Below are 23,186 nucleotides of genomic sequence, written 5' to 3' on the forward strand. Positions count from 1 at the left end.
AGCTTTCAAATTGAAATATCTTTTCTTGAGAATTGTAGTAACACTAAAGCTTGAACGTATTACATAAAAAAAATAGTGTTGTAAGCAAAAGTATTTCATACACAATATCGTCTAATGAAAAGCACGCTAAAATATACATCTAAAACAACTTTTCATAAGAGTCTAATGGCTTATTTCGTCTACTGTAAAAATTGTTATACATCGTCCAACCCTCTTTGAATGATATACTTGAACGATGCATGAAGTACTGACAAAATGTATGACAAGATGTTTTAAACAAGCAGTACAAATTAACTTCTATAAATGCTCAAAACATTTAATGTATGTACTGTAAAATGTTATTTTGCTTGTATACATTTTACTCGTTATTTGTGTAGAACAGAAGTACACAATAGATTAATCAGAACATCTGCACACGTTGGATAAAGACGTTGAGAGAAGCAAAGAGCATTCTGGAATAAATTTCTTGAAGACTTCTACTCTGACAGTGTTGTACAAGCTACTCCTTAATGAAAATTTTGATAAATCATTGTACCTTTGAAGAAAAGACCAAAGTATGACCTCTCACCTAAAGGTTGATTGCTCACCTGAAAATCAACTCAGCATCCAATGGTCATCTTTCGAAAGGGCCTATATAAAGAAGATAAACTGAAGAGAAGAAAGTTTCTAATTTAGACAAAAATGAAGAGGGATGATAAAAGTGGGTAAACTCGGTCTAGACAGTTGTTTAAGGATAGATCCTAGAGTGGCTAAACTCGGACTAGACGTGTTATCTAAGGGTGGTAAAAGTGGCATATAATACTCAACTAGGAGTGGGTTATACTCACAACCAAGAGTTGTGTAAGAATACTCAGACTAGACGAGTTGTCAATGGATGTTAGGAGTGGCATAGGATACTCAACTAAGAGTGGGTTATATTGGACCCAAGAGTAGTGTAAGAATACTCAACCATGAGTGAGTTATACTCGTTCTAATCTTTGATAAGATTAATGGAACCTCTTAAGAATTCTTAAGGGAGAACTGGATTTTTCTTATTGTTTTCTTCCTTTAAATACTACTGTTAAGTTTTCTATGTCATTGTATGAAAGAATATTTAGATACCCATCTTACATACCCAACATCTATGTCATTGTATGAAAGATTAATAACACATACTCATCTTACTTAACCGGTTCGATCATACAAACACTAATGCATCGGATCCCATCAGAACTCTGTAGTTAAGCGTGCTTGGGCAAGAGTAGTACTAGGATAGGTGACCTCTTGAGAAGTCCTCGTGTTGCACTTCTTTTCTCACATTCTTCACTTTTTTATGTTTTTTTCGTCCTTGTTAGTTGCAACCAAATCCCAAAGTACCGCTTACACCCAACTAATTCTTACTACGACTTTTTCGGATCCAAATCATCCACCTTAGGTCCCTTGCCCTCGCACGCATCTCCCCAAGTGTTGAAACTTATACACACTATTGAAGCCATAAAGACATTGATCGTGTAAATCTTGACAAGTGTGATCATACCACCACTAATGCATCGGATCCCATCAGAACTTGGTAGTTATGCGTGCTTGGGCGAGAGTAGTACTAGGATGGGTGACCTCCTTGAAAGTCCTCGTGTTGCACCTCTTTTTTCACATTCTTTTCTTTTTTACGTTTTTTTCATCCTTGTTAGTTACAACCAAGTCCTAAAGTACCGCCTACACAACTCTAACTAACTCTTACTACGACTTTTTCGGACCCAACCCATCCACCTCAGATCCGGTCTCTAAAAGCTCCTTCTGATGGGTATGTATTATTTAGATACCCATCTTTCATACCCATCAGACGATGCTTTGCGAAGTATGCCTTGTTAATCTTTTATGTGTGAAGTATGCGTCATTAATCTTCAAGAAAAACATTTCAAAAATGCAAGAAGGGTTTCTTTTTTTATTATTTTTTTCACACGTGGCACAAAAACTTATTCAAATTTTGTTTCATGATTATTATAGATTGATCTTTAATACAAGAAGAGATAAAAATATAAAGTTGTGGTTCCTTAGATATCTTTTCGATTTTAGGCCATATCGTCTTTAAGAGGGGGTATCATGGAAACTCATCCAATGAGCTATAACATAGGTTAGGAGCAATGCCCAATCCTTTTTCCTTGTTTGTAAATGTGATTCAAAGTTGTATATTTTTGTATATGATTAGACCTTTCTGTGTAGATAAGTCTTTCCATTAGGTCTTGTATTTTGGCCAAGCTCATATTTCTTTTAGGCCTTGTATTTTGGTCATTTTAGTGAGATAGCCTCAATTTAATTGATTAAAATAGTGACAATCAATTAAATCATGGAACATCCCATAATTGTACAATTTTAGCTTTACAAGTTGATTCTTGAGTAACGACGCGAACTGAGTTGCTCTTTGGGCGTGCTTAGTCTTCGAGTAACCCTTAGAACATTTCTGGGAGGTCAAGGAACCTTGAGAGATGCATGCATCCTTATTATTGAAGAAGGTTCTTAAATCTTTTTCAGATTGTTTGTACTTTGTTTTTACTTGAGTTAACTTCTCATTTCTATGTATATGAATGATTTAAGCTTTTGAAACCAACTTAGAAATAGTAAAGAGAAATTGTGTCATTTTTGTAACTTCCATTGTTCCGAATTCATTAGGATTATTTGTCTCTTTGACTTCTCATTGTTTCTTTGAGGTTTGACCCAGTTTCTTTCAAGAAACACTCCTAAACCAATCTCCAAACTCAAGTTCATTCATCATTTCATGTTTTTACATCCAACTACATCATCTTCATGGAGTCTTACGTTTTCAAATGGGTTTTCATCGTTTGGTACAAGCTATGAGCCTCCAATCACTCTTCATACATTGTATTAAAAATATAAGACACATTTAAGACTATATCCATTAAAGGGTTAACTTTATAATTTATCTACGAACATTATTAACTTGACTTTAGGTATGTTAATCAATTTATTATAAATAAATAAATATATATATTTATATATTTAATCATGATATATAATAAACACTAGTAAATGCCATATAATAAAAAATAAATTTTAAACATTAAATGTTATGTATTAATTATTATATAATAAATAACGTACAATAGTTGACTGTATATAGTAGAGGGTTTACTTTAATATTCTTCTAAAACAAATTCTGATTTGACTTTGAATATTTTAATCAATTTATTATATATATATATATATATATATATATATATATATATATATATATATATATATATATATGTGTGTGTGTGTGTGTGTGTTTGACTTTATTATTCATCTAAAACTGTGTTTAAATTGACATTAAATATTTTAATCAATTCATTATAATAATTATAAATGATATATGCTTATTAAAAGTTAACAAAAACGTATAATAATTGCTAATAAATTCCAAATAAATAATAAATGTTAAATATAAAGTGTATATTAATTACTATATAATAAGTAACGTACAATAGTTATTACTTTAAATATATTTTTACAAATTTTATAGAAAAGACTTAAAATCATAAATGTGAAGAAGTCAAATAAGCATTGTACATTATTTTTTATGAAATTCATTATTATATACAGAAAATATTTTACTTTATTATTCACATAAAAATGTTTATAGCTTCACTTTGAATATTTTAATCAATAAATATATATATATATATATATATATATATATATATATTTCTCAAATGTTAAAAATGATATATATTAAACGCTAATAAATTCCATATAATAAATAATGAATACCAAATATTAAATGTTATATTAATTGCTATATAATAAGTAACAATATTTATATATATATTTTACATAAGTAGTTCAAATTTTATAGAAAAAAACTTAAAATCATGATTAGAAACCAAATGAGTATGATACATTGCTTTTTATGACATTCGTGACTATACATCATATGTTTGACTCTATTATTCATCTAAACATCTTATTAATTTGACCTTGGATATTTCAATCGATTGATTATATATATATATATATATATATATATATATATATATATATATATGGATTAACCTATTTCGGTTGTAAAAAAAAATGATTCTTACAGTGTTGTTTGTTCTGTATTTGTTGAGTAGTCATGTTAGCTATAAAGTTGACGGAAATCCATCTATACAAAAAGATGACTGGGAGTTAGAGAGACAACTTGAGATTATTACTAAGCCTGCTATTAAGAGTATTCATGTATGTCTCAACTTTTTGATATTTCATGATATGACATGTTTTTTTAGTTGAATCACACTATATGGTTTAATAATTTTTTTTGTATGTGTTTTATTTTGGATTTGATAGATGAAGAATGGACAAACTGTGGATTGCATCGACATTTACAAACAACCATCATTTGATCATCCTTTATTAAAGGGGCATAAATTGTAGGCATATAATTAAAATCTCTAATTACAAAGAAATTTCACTTTCATTTTCTTTTCAATATTTGGGGTTAATTTCCAACCCCTCTTCTACCATGTTTTCCATGCTCTAAAAATTGTTTCTTTATTTTTTTTATTTTTAGAAAAAACCTAACTTTCAAAATGTGACTGGAGAGATAAGTCAAAAAACTTCAAGAACTCGACCCATGTTTGGATTGGGTAAGCATGAATGTCCGACGGGGACTGTTCCTATATTGAGAACAACAAAAGATGACCTTATTAGAGAAAAATCATTACTCAATGATCATATATTGCTTCAAGATATTCCTGGTGTTCATGTAAGATCTTTTTATAAAAGTAGTTTAAAATGTTGGTACTTAATTTTTTTTTAAATTGTATTCAATCTAATTTTTTTCAATTTGGCTATTTATTTGTATATATTGAATTTTTCAGGTCGCAGAAGTTTCTGTTAAACCAAATTATGGTCCTTATTATGGAGTTGGAGGTTTAAATAGTATTTTTAATCCACGAGTTGATACCAATCTTCAAATCTCTATGTCTCATTTATGGGTTCAAAATGGTCCCATAGAATCCACTAACAAAATCTCATTAGGATGGCATGTGAGTTGAAATTTTCACAATTAGCATTTTTTATGTATGTGTATGTATGCATGTGTTTGTGGGTGTGGGTGTGAGTGTGGGTGTGTGTGTGCATATGCATGTTTGTGTGCTTGTGTGGATAGGGGTGTGTGTACGTGTGTGTGTGTGTGTTGGTGCATACTTTGTGCATGTGTAATGCATTTGTGCTTGTGAGTATGTGTGCATGTATATGTGTGACTTAATTGCCACTATTTTGAGAAAAGGTAATAATATTATAATTAATCCAATACATTCTTATCAGGTGAGTCCACAACTATACAATGATCATGCAACCCATTTTTATATCTCATGGACGGTAAGAACTTACCATATCATTACATTTTGTTTATACTTGATTTATATAAATGAAACATAGATATACTCCCTTAAGTCTTTCTTATTCATTGAAGGATATTTTTTCTCTCTTCGTATATAAGATATAATTATGTCCTTATTATAGATCCTTAATAAATTTGAATTAATTAATGTATCATATTAATATTATTATTCAAAATTTGATATGGTATAAAAAATTTACAGTCAGACAACTTCAAAAAGACAGGATGCTACAATATTCGATGTGCAGGTTTTGTTCAAACTAGTAAAGAAATTTTCATCGGTCGATCCATAGGTACTATCTCTCAATATGGAGGACGACTTTGTGTGCTTGCCTTTTCCATTACTCAGGTGATAATAATTGTGTATATATTTCACTATGATAAAAAGATAAAAATTGATTTAACTCACATGGGATTAATATATTTTTATTTCTAGAATATACTTTTTTAACTAAATTCATATAGTGAAAAAAAAAACGTAATATTGGGCGATAGGCACAAATAACAGTAGGCATGATATATTTTTTTCTCATAAATGTTTGTATGTTTTCAGGATCCTATAACCAAAAATTGGTGGATAAGTATAGACAATAAGTCCATTGGATATTTTCCAGCAAAATTGTTCTCAAACATGAGCTCAGCTAATGAAGTAGGTTGGGGTGGAAGAACAAGAACTCATCCTGGTACTCAAAGTCCTGAAATGGGGTCTGGCCATTTTCCTCATGATGATAATCCTACGCATGCTTGTTTCTATGAACAAATTTCGATTCAAGATAATGAAAGAAAAACTCATGGAGTTAAAGTATATGAAGCTAATTCCTTCACCGACAAACCCAATTGTTATGATGTTAGATATTATGGAGATAAAGGACCCCCCTTTGGTCACATTCTCATGTTTGGAGGGCCGGGTGGTAATTGTGGAAATTAATTTGCTTTCCAATTAAACTTTAAATAAAGTTAAGAAAAACTGTCATTATTTCGAATAAACTACTTTTACAATATTCTTTTTGTAGTGGAAGTTAATATTATTGTTACTTTTCATCTTTTAATTTAGTTTTGAAATAAGTTGCAAAACTTTTGTTTATAGGTAGACAACTATACCAATATTTCTTTGTTCATAATCAACGAATTTTACTAACGTCAGTTATTCACAAATATTAAATATATATGGAGTTTTATGTATGTAACATTACTTCACAATCAGATTCTAATTTATATGTTATATATTATTTGAATTTCACATTTTTGACAAATAATTTACTTTCAACTATAACCTAGACAGTTGAAGCCATTGAACGACTTACATGTCAGACGACTTGAGTGTCAGATCACTATGGCATTAGATGAACCAAAGCAACTTTAGTTATTAATCAACCTATGTATGAGATTACCTTTGTAACACCCCTTTTAGGATGTCACTTATATGTGTAAAACATCCATTAACTTAAACAAAATACAACCTCTGATACCATCATTAAACATTGAACTTAGAAAAAACTTTATTTATTTAACATAAGCAATGTTAAAATTTACTAAGAAAAACTTTACTTCAATTCAAACTTATGTTGTTCAAATTGTTTCAAATACATTTTGAAATTGTTTCAAAAAAATTTCGAAAACTCTCAAAAGATTTTCCAACACGCCTCCTCACTTTAAGAGTCTCCAACATCATCTATAATAATATTTTCTCCCATATAATATAGGAATTGGTATCGCGCACAAAATGTTTAAGACCGTGTAAACAGACCCAAAACCAAGAGAGGAGGGGTGAATTGGTTCTATTAAAAATATTTGTTTTCTTTTAGAAATTTCTTCGAACAGTTTAAAGTCAGGAGATGTAGAGATAAGGAAAATCACATAGAGGATTTTTATACTCGTTCAAATCAAAAGATTCTACGTCTAGTTGTTAATCACTCTAAAATGAGTGATTAACTTTTCACTAAAAGTCACTTTGAAGTTACAAGATAAAAATGAAATAATCAGTATATATGACTTTGTGAATTGGGAGACAGGAAATTCGTTTTAAATTAATTTTTGGGCTTTTGTCTTTGCAATATTGATTTTTGTCAGTTTGGGAGTTTCAAATTAGAATCTAGAATTGAGTTTTGTTCTCGGAATTGCTTGTGTTCTTGATCGTTTTGGTTTTTTTTATTTTCTGTGTTTTGATTCATGATTAAGGTGTGTTACATGAGTCTTTCCCTATTGTTTGATGGCGAGTTTTTGGGATCTTGGTTGGTTGGCATAAATGTTCACAATGGTGGTTATGAATTCTGTGCATTTTGGGTTGGCACAGTTTGAACTTGTAGGTCCATATTGGACTTGGGTAGACTTGGGTTGGATTGAATTAACAATGGTAAAGGCAAAAACAATAATGAGAATAAGATAGGAAAATTTAAAATAAATCTTGTCTCTAAACTTATAATAATTGGAAAGTAATAATATGTAAATGGGAAATTAATAATGGGAGAGCAACGAGACTTTAAATCAAATTAATTTATTGCGAAGAGAAATTAATTTTGTGTAAAAGGGAAAGTAATTGATTTTTAAATTAATTGGAAATCAAATTAATTAAAATTAAATATTTTGGAATTAAAAATTAATTTACTTCTAAAAAGAGAAGTAGTGAGATTTTAATAATTAATTAAAGTAATAATGATTTATTATTTTTAGATTGAGTTGTGATTCTTAAAATATTATAGAAATTTATATTGGGTTACATAAGACTTTATATTGATGTGCAAGTGGTGAAAAGGGAGGTATGGATAATATTTAGTTTGACTATGAATTATGTCTGGTTGACTTCCTAGATTGTGAGTTGTAAAACCAATAAGTGGAGATGCATAGAATGAGCTACGAATTTTAATATTTTGAGAGTTAAGTTGAGGTCTTGTTAGTGGTATACACTTAAAGAGAGGGATGTGTCTATCATGTACCTAGTAAATCCTGAGTTTTGGACTATATACCGTGTAATATGAGCCTGTATGCGGAAGCTACATGTGGTATGATTATGAGCGTGTATGGGGAAGCTACAGGTGGTATGATTATGAGCCTGTAAGGGGAAGCTATAGGTGGTATGATTATGAGTCTATATGGGGAAGCTACATGTTGTATGATTATGAACTTGTATAGGGAAGCTACAAGTGGTATGATTATGAGCATGTATGGGGAAGTTACAAGTGGTTGAGTCTGTATGGGGAAGCTACTGATTGTATGGTTGGGTATAGGAGACAACCAAGGTCCTTCATGATGATGTAGGGAATTTGTAGTGATTTTGTGTGTACAGACGATAATTGTAAGGATAACGTTGGTGGTATATTAATGATATAGTTAATGAGGATGTTGATGTTGATCATGGTGTATAAATGATTCTGTGAGTAGGATAACATTGTAGATGATTGATTTGTTATTAAGTTGTGTTTGCTTCCTATGTACAAATTTTATTGTTATTGGTTGTGTTATGGTAGCTTACCCATATTTGTTTGTGTTTGTGGTTGTGTGTGTCTTGCGATGATCATATAACTTTTGGTTATACAGGAGCAGATGTTGTAGATGTTCCAGATGCATGATAAAGACATGAGAGTGGAAAAAAGACTTATGTTATTTAAAGTTTTTGTACTATAAATGTTAGAGACAATATAATCGAGTTTATTTTATTCCGTTTTTATTTTACTAATTTCGGTATTATATAAGTGGATTTCCGCGATGGTATTATGATTTAAAAAAAATTTACTCATAATCAGGAAATCCAAAAAATTGGGAGGTTACAAGAATACCCCCTCTGAAATTTCCCATGTACAATAGGAAGATGATCCTAGAGGCTATCAACAACCACTAGGACTTTCTATGGACAACATAATTGGAGACATCTCAAAAGGGGTAACTACTAGACGTAATTTAAATAATTTTTGTATGACTGTTGCTTTTGTTTCTAAGATAGAACCCAAAAACATTGATGAGACTGTTCAAGATAACAAATGATGTGTAGCAATGCAAGAAGAATTGAATCAATTTGAAAGGAACGATATTTGGGAACTCATTCCTAGAGAAAAAAATTAGCAAGTAATTGGAACACAATGGGTTTTCAAAAACACGTTGGATAAGGATGGTCACATCACTAAGAACAAATCAAGAATTTTTGTTAAAGGATATTTCCAAGAAGTTGACTATGATGAAACTTAGGTACCGGTGGCAAGGATAGACAAAAGTGCTTTTAACAAAGATGATTTTTGATCATCATAAAAAAAGGGGAGATTGTTGCCAATGAGAAACATTGATTCCTTGAAGAAGATTTTGATGATGATGCACTTGAAGACTTGGAGGAATATCACATACATTGTTAAAGCATATTTTTTTAGAAACATTTGTACTGATTTCTCTAAAGAATAATCAATTATCACGGGGGATAATCGATTATCATAAGTAAAAATAGAAAAGGCTTTGTTTCGGCAATAATTGATTATCACTAAGGATAATCAATTATCTCCGAAAGTTATAATTGTCTAGGGTTTGACAATAATCGATTATCACTAAGGATAATCTATTATCACATTTTCAAATCCCCTAACGGCATAAAATAATCGATTATATATCACTTTTGATAATCGATTATCTCTGGAAGTTGGGAGCTCCTAACTTCATTTTTCATACAAGATGCAAATTGAGTTGCTTTCTTAAGCAAATTTTCTAAAATGTCAATATCAAACATATGAATCTTGCAAGATAAACATTCAATAGGATTATAAAAAACAATAGCTATTTCGTTTATAAATTGCAAATTTTGTTTCTCAAAATCACTTTTTCATCTCCAGTTTTTTCATATTTGATTTGCAGGTCATGAAATTCAATTTTCAATTTATCAAGTGTTGAATCTCATTTCTCAAACTCATTAAGCAATTCAAGAAAAGCTTTTTGAAAATCTAATTCTCTAGTTTCAAAGCTAGAGAACCTTACTTGGCTTGCAGTGTCATCAATATCTGCCATTAAACTTAAGTTTGCTTCTTCATCTGAGTCACTTGAACTAGATGAGTTTGAGTTATTTTCCTCCTAAGCAATGTAAGCCTTCTTTTTTGTGAAACCTCTTTTCGTCACTCTTTTCGGTTTTAGGACAATCCGCCTTTACATGTCCTCTTTCTCCACATCCATAGCATTTCTAACTTGAGGAGGATCCCTGATTTTCTTTATTTTCACTTTTGAACTTGTCATTTCCCTTAACTTTCTTGAACTTAGCAAACCTCTTGATCATGAGACTCATATGCTCATCATCATTAGAATCATCATCTACTCTTGAGCTCTTTCCTTTAGAGACTTCTGTTTTGAATGCCAAGGTCTTCTATTTTCCTTGGTCTTCTTCAGCAGTTAGTTTATTGAGCTCAAGCTCATGCTCACAGAGTTTTCCAAAAAATATCGCCATTGACATTGAGGAAAGAATTTGTGACTCAAAAATTGTTGTCACCTTAGGTTGTCAAGTCCTGTCCAGAGATTTCAAAATTTTGACATTAAGTTCATCAATATCAAAGGTTTTTTACCTAGTCTTGTGAGGTGGTTGACAATGTGACTAAAACGCTTTTGCACGTTGTTATTGTTTCTTCAGGCTGCATTATGAACATATCATACTCCTAGATTAATGTGTTCTTTCTTACCCGTTTGACATCATTTGTACCTTCGTGAGTTAATCGAAGGACTTCCCATATTTCTTGAGCTACCTTACACACAAAAATTCTAAAAAATTCATCAAGCACAATAGTAGAAGAAACAATGTTACGAACTTTAATATCAAATTGAGCTCTCCTATTTTCCTCATTAGTCCAAGATAAATATGGGTTCCTCTTGTTCAACACCATCAACAGTTCTAGTGGGGATTATAGGACCATTTTCCACAACTTCCTAAATGCCTCTATTAACAGACCCTATAAAAATTTGCATTCTAACTTTCTAGAAAGCATAGTTATCACTAATAAAAAGGAGTGGTATGTTGATGGAAGCACCTTCAACATACACATAATTGTGTCCAACCATTTTCAAAAAAATTGAAAAACTATCAAAGGCAACTATGATACCAATTGAAGGAAATGCAGCGGAATGTTTAAGAGCGTGTAAACACATACACAAAACCAATAGGGGAGGGGTGAATTGGTTCTATTAAAGATTTTCGTTTTCTTTTTGAAATTTCTTCGAATAGTCAAGAGATGCAGAGATAAGGAAAATCACACAGAGGATTTTTATACGGATTCTAATAAAAAGATTCTATGTCAAGTTGTTCATCACTTTAAAATGAGTGATTAACTTTTCACTAAAAATCATTTTGAAGTTACAAAATGAACAATGAAATAATCAGTACAGAAAACACCTTCCTTCGACACACGAGGGAATGAACACCACCTTGAACAACTTGGTAGAGAACCGCTTGCTCCTTTAGACACACTAAAACCAAGCTTCTCCTTCTTCAAGACTTGATCAAACAATCACTTAAACACGAGCTTCCTCAGAACAAATTATGTACTCTTAATAGTTTAGGTACCCTCAGAAAGGTTTAGGAGACTTCTATTTATAGGCCAAGGGTCAGAAAATGAAAAGATAACTCCCAACTGCCAGATATAATCGATTATTTTAGGTCATTATGGGTTTTGAAAAACGTGATAAACGATTATCCTTAGTGATAATCGATTATTACCGAACCTTGGACTTGCCAAGATAATTGAGTATCCTTAGTGATAATCAATTATTGCCGAGACGAACCCTTTTCTAATTTTACTTATGATAATCGATTATCCCCTGTGATAATCGATTATTGTCGAGAGAAATCAGTACAAAAGAATAAGTTACATGACTTCTAAGTGCTTACAACTAAAAGATAAAGCCTAACACAAATGCTTTAACAATGTATGTGAATGTTCCTTCAAGTTTTCAAGTGCATCATCATCAAAATCTTCTTCAAAGCATCAATGCTTTTGGTTGACAACATATAACAACATGAGTTATACTATCATTGCACAAACACAAACAAGAAAATGTGAGCTAACCATAAAAAAAAAGTTATAAGATGAATATAAAAAAAAGCTTACTCACCCACATCACTCACACGCATCATTCCAATCCATGAAAAATAATACCACATCCATGAAATTCACCAAATCGTTTTACCACTAAGTGATACCAAAACAATATGTCTTTCCCCCATAACATATTGTTACTTTACTTGTTTCCATAACTCTTACGAGTACAAACTCTGCTTAAGCCTAAAGCCTTATAGTTAGAGTCATTCTGCCTTTTTCCCCATAACATATCCCCTACTTCCTAAAAGCCATACAAGTAAAAATTCTCACGAATAGAGCATTATACTCAGGTCAGACCAAAGCCTTATGGACGAAACAAACCTTTTTTTTCCTCGGCTTTATAGTTATAGAAGACATAACAAACAAACACTTCTCTCAGCACAAACTAAACTGACGAGCCATCACAAAATCCCATCTTCCAACACTAACTAAATTGACGAGATACCAAAATACTCATCTCCCAACACCAACTGAACCCTCGAGCCATCAAACAATCTCATCTTCTAACACTAACTGAATCGACGAAACTGAACCGACGAGACTCACCACATCAAACAGCTTAACCAACAACAAATAAAGTACTATTATTTTGGAAAGACCATTCTTGATGATAGCCAAGGAAATTTTAAATGTACCAAGGGACCCTTGCTATGAAATTTGGTGATACCCAAGTTAAAGTCAATATCTCTTATGTTTTGAAGCATTTGTTAGAGAGAAATCCAAAATTACAGAGCTAATTTGCCTTCTTTTGTCACTTGGTTGATATAATGAAAGAAGAATTGAAAAATGGTAAGCTGAATTTGTTGAAAAATGAAGAGATTGTTGCATTGATGGACCTGCCACGTCATCCTTCACTTACCACATCAACATTTTAGTTTAATTAAAGTTGTAATTTCTTGTTTAGACATTTTGGGACAAATTTAAGTTTTGGGCTGTTTTTGGACTTTTTTGGAGAGACGAAAAACCTATCCAACATTATAAGATAATATTTGAAAAATCAATAACATAGTTTATTCTTTCATATATATATATATATATATATATATATATATATATATATATATATATATTTAAAATCTTCTACATTAAAAAAAAAAGTGTAAATGAAGGGAGGGAAACTATTTTAAATAACACCCGGGGCTTTTATGTACTAATATCATCACATTCAAATGTACCTACTAAAATTTGTAAGATCCAAAAGTATTGTTTCCATATTCCAAAATAAATACTACTTTTAAATTTTATAGAAAAAAGTATTTTCAAAAGTTTATAACTAAAGTTTATTAGATTTGTAAAGATTAAATAAACGAATGTAAACTTTAAAACATTGGAAGTTAATTTTGTTTTTATTTTTATAGAAATTATATTTATATCTCTCTAATTTTTATTACCACTTTATTCTCCTATTTCACAAGATAACCCTTATTTTTTATAAACACCATTATTTCGTGTGGACCCTAAAAACCTGCAGGTTCATATTCACTCACCCACTAACACTCTCACCATAAATTGTGACCCTTCTCGCACAAACTCTTTATTCTTTTTTCTCTCTCGAGTTTTTTCCGAAAAGCTGAGTCTCGAAGCTAACACCAAAGAGAGAGAACAATGGTGAAGCCATCCATGCTCAGATCTCTCCACTCCGCCGCCACCCGCGGCGTCTCTCACTTGTCCCGCCGTGGCTACGCCTCTGAGCCGGGGCCGGAACGCAAGGTCGCTGTTCTCGGTGCCGCCGGTGGGATCGGGCAGCCCCTTTCCCTTCTAATGAAGCTTAACCCCCTCGTTTCTAGCCTCTCCCTCTACGATATCGCCGGAACCCCCGGCGTTGCCGCCGATGTCAGCCACATTAACACCAGATCTAAGGTACCCCCGATCTACCCTCTTAACCGGATTATATTATTATGTGTTTTTTTTTTTCAGAATTATAGACTTTGCTGTGTTTTTACGAGGTGCCCTTTATAGGGTCGTTGTAAAGTTACGAGCTTTGTGTAGTGCGGCTTTTTGTGTACCCATTTGTGGGTTTCTTGGAAAGATTGAAGCTTTAATGAGGTTTGACCTACGGTATCGTGTCATCATTGTTGAAATTTTGTTAAGGTGCTAGATTTAGTGTTTTTTGGTGTTGTTTTTTCAGAGGGATCGGGAACTCTGGAGGGTTAATTCGCCCTCTGTTTTTATTCTGTTTTGATTATGGTTATTTCTTTATTAATTTTGCGATGAAACCTATTTTGTGTATAAGATCATCTACAGTTTTTTTCTTGAACTGTTGATCTCGAGCCCATTTCTGTGGCATAATGATCTAATGACTATACTATACTTTAATGTTGTAGTATTATTATTCGAACCGTTTCGCTGAGATGTACTAATCTACTCTTTTTTCTTCCTTGGAGGGGAGGGAACGGTTCAGAATGAAAGTTTTGCTGTAGTTTGATGTTAATGTCACGATGAATTGAGTTATTTATCTTAGGCACATGGATCTACCCTTTCAGGTTTATTTGGCAGGTGGACATTTACTATGTTTTGATATTAATAGCAGGAGTTGCACTAATACACCCGTTTTGGGCTTAATTTTTCCAAAAGTGCAAATTTAACTGTAGTTTAATGTTGAGCTATTTTAATGTTGTGCATTGATGTAGCTTTCTTGTGGGGGTTTTGCAATGATGCAGGCATTATTGTAGTTTTATGTTTTAGTACAATTGCTTGAGCTCTTTTGGAACTATGCGCAATGTTTACTATAGTGTAATGATGTTGTACTAATGATAGAAATTTTATTTATTTTGTTAATTGGGATTACAGGTTGTAGGGTACCAAGGTGAGGAAGAGCTTGGCAAAGCTTTGGAGGGTGCAGATGTTGTCATAATTCCTGCTGGTGTGCCCAGAAAGCCTGGAATGACCCGGGATGATCTTTTTAATATCAATGCTGGCATTGTCAAGGCACTTTGTACTGCTATTTCTAAATACTGCCCCCATGTGAGTGTCTTTTTCCTTGAGTTGTTTTTTCATATTTTTTTTGTTAGTTAATGTTGTTGGCACTGTTAGTATTGTTTTGCTGAATTTATCCGTGGAAAACATATATAATGGTTTAGGGAACTTTCATTATGTTTGGTTTTTGATGATTATTCATTTTCATCTATTTAACAGTGGCTATTTTTCTAACGAAAAAGTTTTGGGAATTGAATTGATACTAAAATTTATAATTCTTAAGGAAATATGTTTTAAGCCGAACACAAACTCATAAAATTGAGTTGTAAAGTAGGAATTGTATCAATTTATATACTATAATGTAGTCATATCTTTAGTCAATGTGGGATCTTCAATACATCTCCTTACACAGAAGCCTTGACAACTCGATTGTATGACGGGGAAATTCAATAGTGGGTTGTATGATTGGCCTAATAAATTTGATTAGGATAGACTCTAAATGATTATCATATCATTTTGTGCAAGTGGAATTTAAGTATAACATAATCTTGCAAAATGGACTTGTAAGGTGAGGTTTACATTTATACATCGTTAGTGGGCTGTATCTCTAATTGATGTTAAATCTTTGACATTCCAACTCTAAAATAATGGCTTGTAAGGTGAGGTTTTGTGTCAACCTATATATAATAATTGGGTCATATCTCTATTTGATATGGAATTTCTAGTACATCATTTTACGTCAAGGACAAGACATTTTGAATGTGGGAATATAGGGAGCCTGAGAGTGGGTGGAATAGTTCCTACAAATTTTCTTTGAATAGATTTTGAATGATTATGAAATCATTCTTGAAAGTGGGTTTTAAGCCTAACTCGATATCACAAAATTGGTTTGTAAGGTGAGGTTTGTGATATTTGATTTCCACTAGTTATGATGGTTGATGATATTATTAAGTGGTTGGTATGAATTCTTTCCTCACCCACTTGAAGTATAGGATTTAGTAATCAAAAGTGTAATTGTGTGCATGTCCTGTTTCATAGTATGACTTTTTATTTGATACTGAATATTTTTATCTTTGGAATCAGGCCCTTGTTAACATGATAAGCAATCCTGTGAACTCCACTGTTCCTATTGCGGCTGAAGTTTTCAAGAAAGCTGGAACATATGATGAGAAGAGACTATTTGGTGTAACCACCCTTGATGTCGTCAGGGCAAAAACTTTCTATGCTGGGAAAGCCAATGTTCCAGTTGATGGTAAGTCTACTGTGACAAACATAATTGCTTTAATGTCTTGCTTTGGTGGTGATTTATTTAGCAACCTACAGTTGGAACAACTGAGGCAGACTGTTTGGTGTCAGATTTCATTTTCATGGTTGTGTGAAGAAAATTCCAACTAATTTCAAGAAAAAAAAAACTGTTGTGTTTTTTGCAAGTGGGTAGGGGTTGTAATAATGTATTTCTTCTTTTGAAGAATAATTTGTATTTAGTTGTATATAACATTTGGTTTGATTTGGGTTTGTTTTATGTATCTGCAGGTGTCAATGTGCCTGTTGTGGGTGGCCATGCAGGCATTACTATTCTACCCCTATTTTCTCAAGTACCTTTCTGCTCTATGAATCTAATTTTCCTCCCTGATATCTAATCTGTTTGCCTAGCTTGGTATATATGTACTGAATCCTTCTAACTGTTTTTCAATTGTATAGGCTACACCAAAAGCCAATCTTGATGATGATGTCATCAAGGCTCTTACAAAGAGGACTCAAGATGGAGGAACAGAAGTTGTGGAAGCTAAGGCTGGAAAGGGTTCTGCAACTCTGTCCATGGCGTAAGTGTGGCATTAACTGATTATTTATCTTTAAAGTTAGTTAGTTAGTCAGTGAAGATCATTGATACTAATGCAAGACTGATATAAAATCTAATCTTGTATTTTATTTTATTTTATTATGTTTCTTGCAGCTATGCTGGTGCCCTTTTCGCTGATGCTTGTCTCAAGGGCCTTAACGGGGTTCCAGATGTTGTTGAGTGCTCATTTGTGCAATCCACTGTCACTGAACTTCCTTTCTTTGCTTCAAAGGTCACTGAACTGCACCATTTTATTGTGTTTCAAATTTTACTGCTTCCCGTGCTTAAAGGGGGCTCCTCGATTTGTGAAAAATACATATCTTTTTTATAAAATTAGTGAAAACAAAACATATAAGAAACGCAAAATTAAGGTTCCATTTTATAAATATTAGTGTGAACAGACAGACTGTTTCCTCAAACCAAACTGTACCTAAGATTCGTATATTTTCACCATGTTGTTAGACTGGTTAGTTTGTGTCCAGTCCTAGAATGACAAAACTGGTCTCCAATTTGAACTGGTCAAGAACTGAAAAATCTAGTTCAATATTGGTCAACAAATTAAAACAAGCTGAAGGTTTTAAAGTGAAGATTTACTTTTTTCCTTAAAAGTAAAGATTGTCGAGATTTTGTTATTTTCTTTGTGAAAATGTTGAACATTATACCTAAACATTATGATTTATTTGATGTGTAAAATTTGAATGTGAAAAAGTTAAATGAAGTTATTATAAGTTTCTAGTATTGTTAACATGTTTCACCATTTCAACCATTGTCCAATCACCAGTTTAACCTGTGATTGACTTTGAACTGGTGTCTGCGGTATAGTGACCGGTTCTGTTCCTTGACCAACCGCTTCAATGGTCATCCATGTTAGTTTACTGCCTATTGCTATTGACACCATGATGAAAATGTGTTGCAGGTGAGGCTTGGGAAGAATGGTGTGGAGGAAGTTCTGGGATTGGGACCTCTCTCTGATTTTGAGAAACAAGGCCTAGAGAGCCTTAAGGGTGAACTCAAATCATCAATTGAGAAGGGAATCAAATTTGCAAACCAGTAATTGAACATCTCAAAGACATGTCTGGTAGGTAACTGGATATTCCTAAGAACCAAATCAAAATTTTGCAATCTCAGAACCATTGTTGTATTGTTGCCCGCAGTGGTGGCGGCCTTGTTGTTTTGTTTAGAGTAGGTATACGCCATGGTTTAATAATTTAAGTCTGAGAGCATTTTGCCAAGGGATTCATCAATCTTAAAACCAGTTTTAGGTGTTGACCATTCAATTAATAATTGTCCCTTTTAATGTGGTTTCACATTATGTAATTGCAGGGTGTTACACCTCTTTTCTTGTTGATTGTTTTAGCAGTCTTGTGAAAACGTTTTCAACCCTTTTGTGAGTGAGTTCAGTAAGATAAAACTTGGACTTTGTTGAAGTTTGATTACTTTTTGGACATGTTTTTATTTATTTCTTCTAATATGGTTAAATTTTTGTAAAAGCTATAAAATTATATAGGTGGTTTTTAAATGACAAGTGAGATTCTTATAATGTTGTATTTTTCAGAAGTTTTAGTTAAGATAGAGTTCATATACATTCATCTCACTGACCAAGTTAAAAAAGCGATGTTGGTCAACAACATTATTCAAATTGTTAAAAAATTATAACAATCAATCATATTATACTATAAAAAACTTTATTTTTTTAAAAACCACATGAAAAATGTGTTTTTGTTTTTGAAAAATATTGAGAGGGAAAATACATGAATTTGAGTAAACTTGGTGAAAACATCAAATCAGTTCAATGTTGAAAGAAATAATGAAAATTTTTGAAACAAAAGAAGAGTTATTCAAATAAAATAAAATTAAAAACCAAAGAGAAAAAAAATATTTTAGATTACCCAATAAATTAATGATTTTAAACACTTGAAATTGATAATCAAAATATTTTGGCTGGCAACAAAAAAATAAAAAGTTAAAAATATTGAAAAGAAGTAAAATTGATTAAATATATATATATCTTAAAGATGATTTAATTTGATAAAATTAAGGTTTATATATCTCTTTAACTATACGACATTTATAGAAAAATACACAAGGAAATAAATGTGTAAATGAGGTTGTGATGAGAAAGAAAATAGCTTAAGGATATGAGTAAATTTGATGGATATGGAATGAGTATAACAATTGAGAGAGAAAATTAATAATTTGTGTAGCAAAATAAAATTTCTTCAAACAAAATGAAATAAATGACTAAAGAGAAAAGTAAATGTAAGTCAAAAGTTACTTAATATATAATACTAAAATGTATTGATAATTTAACATAAATACGAGAATAGGGATGAAACGAGTATGCATACATCTATTTTTTTTTATTTTATATATCAAATTTACAAAATAGAATATTGTTTATATTTAGGGTTAAATATGTTTTTAGTCCCTAAACTATCAAGCGATTTTGGGTTTCGTCCCTCTTTAAAAGATTTGTTTATTTTAGTCCTCTTAGTTTTGAAACTCTTATGTTTAATTCTTAAAATTGAACTACGTTTAGTTTTTGTATGAGGTGGCTAACGGTGAGCTAGGTGTATGTCACGTTTTTTCTTTTTTTCTAAAATATTTGCCACGTTTTTTTTCAAACTCTTCCTTCTTCTCCCTCAAATCACTCAAAACGTCCGTTCATGTCTTTCACACCCACCACTATTACTGAGATATGGATCTTCTACCAGTTTTAATACAGGTTGACATTTTTTGTATTGATCAATTGCTTATATTTTAGTTGGGTTTCCTGGTTTTAATTTACAAGTGGCTTTTCACAGCGGCACTGCAAAGCTGAGGTGCACGAGAAGAATGGCAATCTCACACTCGCGATTTCTGGTTGGTAGAGGCGCGGAGAGTTTGTGATTGTTTTTTATTTTTGGTTTTTGTGCATGTTGGTGACGCAGATGAATGCAGTGGATGATGATGGTTGTTAGGCGTGAGGGTTGATGGAGTAGAAAGTCGCGATGTGTTAAGGGTTTCGAACTGGTTCTGGTTTTGGGATGACCATGGAGTGCGAGTTAAGGTTCACAAATTGGTCTCGTGGTAGAGGATGAGAATCATGATTGGGTTTTTTTTTGGGTTTCTTTCAGATTTGCGATGAAGGTGATTAGGATTTCTAGGTTTCTGCAGGTTTCTGATTAGGACGAAGGAAGATAGCGATCGCGATTTGGGTTCATGGAGGTCTTGCGATGTGGTTTTCTGGTTTGTTGGTTCATTAGGTACGGTGGTAGGTTTGCTCACAGTTTGCAGATTTTATAATTCTCAGACTTGGGTTTCTGCTTCGCAGGTTCCATGGTGGTTTGCGGTGAAGGTGGCTTCACTATGGTTCGAAGGAGAGGAACAGTGGTGGGTGTGAAAGAGATGACATAACATTTTGAGTGATCAGGGGAGAAGAAGGAAGGATTTGGAAAAAATGTGGAAAATATTTTAGAAAAAAAAAACGTGGCCTACACCTGGCTCACCGTTAGCCACCCCATACAAAAACTTAACGCCGTTCAATTTTAAGTACTAAACATAAGAGTTTCAAAACTAAGAAGACTAAAATGAACAAATCTTTCAAAGAGGGACGAAACTCAAAATCGCTTGATAGTTTAGGGACTAAAAACATATTTAACCCTTATATTTGGATAGTATAGAATTCCTAATAAAATTAAAATGAGGTTGAAGAATACCCATGAAAATGAATTTATTTACTATATCTAATTTTATATAAACTAATTACATATTTAACTCTTCGAAATAAAGTATTGCCACCAGTGAGAGAGAAAACAGAATGCGCCTAAGAAGGACAAGAACACGAAAATTATCGGTCAAAACAAACGAAAATCATACCTAAAGTAGTTAATTAACATGCATTTGTAACAAATGAAAGAAAGATTACATGTGATGGTCGTCAAACTTTGTTCTAAAAAAGTTTGAGCAGTGAAGAGGGTATCGCACACTAAGATAAAGTGAATGAATTTTCAATCTCCCTCTCAAATTTTTATTGAATTCACTAACCTTTTAACGTCTAGCGTTGGGGCATTCGACATTTTATATCCTTTTTGTTACCAATGAGGAGCATTGGTAAATTTAAAGATAAATGATTTTGATGATGTTGCAAGAAAATAGACTTGAAGAAGCTGTTAAATTTGTTTTAAAAGCACTTTGTAGAATATAAATGTATTAGGAAAGTCTTTGAATATGTAATACTTAAAAAATCTCGTATCTTTAGTTAAGTTACGCATTTAATCAATTATGTGAAGCTATAATCGATTATCATGAGCACTCTTGAAAAAAAGCATTTCGCTCTGGAATAATCGATTGTTCCTCAGGATAATTAGATATCACTTCCTGAAAACCCTGTAACGGACTTAAATAATCGATTATCACTAACAATAATTGATTATCAGTGACAATTGTAATCTGTCTTTTCTAACTCAGACCAGTTGCTTATATATAGTTGTTCCAAAACCCTTAGTGGGTTAACTCTGAGCTTTTTGAGAATACAGTTTGTTTGAGGAAGTTCCAAAAAGCTAGTTCAAGTGCTTTGCCTGGTCTCGTGAATAGGAGAAGCTCGCGCTTTGTGGGTCAAAGGTCGGAGCGGTTCTCTTCGAGTTGGTAAGGCTGTCATCTTTCGGTTTGTGTGTCGAAGGAAGATTTTATTTGCACTGTTCCAGTTCGTTGGTCGAAGGAAAGTGCAGATTCCTGCTTCCGGTTCGTTGGTCGAAGGAAGCTTTCTTCCGATTCGTTCGTCGAATGAAGGTTTTTACTATTCTATTTTATTCATTCCATTTTAAATCTGTGAAACTGATTTTTAGTGAAAACGTTAATCACTTTTTATAGTGATTAACAACTGGACGTAGATTCTTTTGAATCGAACCAGGATAAAAATTCTGTGTTGAATTTTTCTTACTCTCTACACTCTTTACATTTTGCGCATATCAACTGTTTGATAAATTTTCTCTAAGAAAATTGATTTTCTAAAATTGACCATCTTAAAATTTTGAAAGAAAAATTAAATATGGATAATGATACTTTGACAACATTTTAACATCATCTACGTGTCATTCTATGATTGGTCCATGTTGGTGTTTATGATTATTATTATTGATATTGGAATAATTTTGGACCAATCACAGAATGACACGTAAATGAGGTTAAAATGTTGTCAAAAATATATTGTCAAAGTATCATTATCCATTAAATATATAGATATTTGTAGAGTCTGCATACGATTTCATTATGCAAGATCATTCTTTGCTTTAATAAACTGAAGATTAATTATTGTGTATTATTCCTGCAAAAAAGTTTAATTAATTGTTTTTATATTTTAGTTGGTTTAAAATGTCTCTGCACAATTACAATGCATGAAATTCGTGTGGTCATCACATAGGTTTTAAAAAAGCTTTTGTTAAGAATTTTTTGAAGAGACAACAATTTGATAAGACCAATTCAAACCCCCTACCCTTCTTGGCCTTGATTGATTTAAGTTAACACAACAAACTAGACTGTCTTATTAGACTTGTCTGTCCAGAAGTTTAATGAGGGTTGTCTATCTAAAGTATAGCGTATACCAAGGCTTTAAAAGTTAATTTACTAAATAATTTTAGTAAAAGCTTAATCTCAATTGAAAATTTTCTAATTAAAATAGTGAATTTAAATTCACTTATAATTCAATAAAACTAAGATTAAGTGTTCTAAATATGATTTGATAATGTATTCATCTGTCTAGTATGTTGAGTTATAATAGACAGTCTAGTGAACCTCTAAACTTGCCAATTCGATATGCTAATTTAAATTGAAAAGTTTTATTTAAGTGCGAACAATCCAAACACAATTGTCATCTTAACTATAATAATAATAATTATGATAATAACAAAAATAATAATATAGTGTTATTGGCTTTGGTGATGATAAAGGTAATCACTATCAACACCTTCATGTTGTCTAACTCAAGGTGGCAACCATAGCAAACATGATACTATTATCATACTAGTAATTTTATAGATAT

General features: G+C 32.0%; 2 protein-coding genes and 2 pseudogenes across 2 annotated transcripts; all 4 read left to right on the forward strand.

Moving 5' to 3' along the window:
• Positions 1 to 1,169: 1,169 nt before the first annotated feature.
• On the forward strand, positions 1,170 to 1,288 carry LOC128197285 (5S ribosomal RNA; annotated as a pseudogene).
• A 214-nt stretch (positions 1,289 to 1,502) lies between these two features.
• On the forward strand, positions 1,503 to 1,621 carry LOC128197283 (5S ribosomal RNA; annotated as a pseudogene).
• A 2,426-nt stretch (positions 1,622 to 4,047) lies between these two features.
• On the forward strand, positions 4,048 to 6,287 carry LOC108339164 (uncharacterized). The gene is made up of 5 exons (XM_017576307.1): positions 4,048 to 4,194; positions 4,526 to 4,720; positions 4,836 to 5,003; positions 5,562 to 5,708; positions 5,913 to 6,287. The coding sequence occupies exons 1-5, from the start codon at positions 4,048 to 4,050 to the stop codon at positions 6,285 to 6,287; spliced, it is 1,032 nt and encodes a 343-aa protein (XP_017431796.1).
• A 7,617-nt stretch (positions 6,288 to 13,904) lies between these two features.
• On the forward strand, positions 13,905 to 18,513 carry LOC108340493 (malate dehydrogenase, mitochondrial). The gene is made up of 7 exons (XM_017577918.2): positions 13,905 to 14,271; positions 15,202 to 15,375; positions 16,411 to 16,579; positions 16,861 to 16,922; positions 17,029 to 17,150; positions 17,282 to 17,399; positions 18,084 to 18,513. The coding sequence occupies exons 1-7, from the start codon at positions 14,017 to 14,019 to the stop codon at positions 18,219 to 18,221; spliced, it is 1,038 nt and encodes a 345-aa protein (XP_017433407.1). The 5' UTR covers positions 13,905 to 14,016; the 3' UTR covers positions 18,222 to 18,513.
• The last annotated feature ends 4,673 nt before the right edge of the window (positions 18,514 to 23,186 follow it).

The sequence above is a fragment of the Vigna angularis genome, chromosome 5 (assembly GCF_016808095.1).
Source record: "Vigna angularis cultivar LongXiaoDou No.4 chromosome 5, ASM1680809v1, whole genome shotgun sequence".
Lineage (NCBI taxonomy): Eukaryota > Viridiplantae > Streptophyta > Magnoliopsida > Fabales > Fabaceae > Vigna > Vigna angularis.

What these genes read in the sequence shown, in the direction of transcription:
- LOC108340493 (XM_017577918.2), top strand. Translation starts at nt 14,017, where the DNA reads ATGGTGAAGCCATCCATGCTCAGATCTCTCCACTCCGCCGCCACCCGC. An exon ending in TTTCTAAATACTGCCCCCAT is followed by an intron (nt 15,376 to 16,410) that starts GTGAGTGTCTTT and finishes CTTTGGAATCAG; the next exon opens with GCCCTTGTTAACATGATAAG. An exon ending in TTCCTTTCTTTGCTTCAAAG is followed by an intron (nt 17,400 to 18,083) that starts GTCACTGAACTG and finishes AATGTGTTGCAG; the next exon opens with GTGAGGCTTGGGAAGAATGG.
- LOC108339164 (XM_017576307.1), top strand. Translation starts at nt 4,048, where the DNA reads ATGATTCTTACAGTGTTGTTTGTTCTGTATTTGTTGAGTAGTCATGTT. An exon ending in AAGATATTCCTGGTGTTCAT is followed by an intron (nt 4,721 to 4,835) that starts GTAAGATCTTTT and finishes TGAATTTTTCAG; the next exon opens with GTCGCAGAAGTTTCTGTTAA. An exon ending in AAATCTCATTAGGATGGCAT is followed by an intron (nt 5,004 to 5,561) that starts GTGAGTTGAAAT and finishes AAAAATTTACAG; the next exon opens with TCAGACAACTTCAAAAAGAC.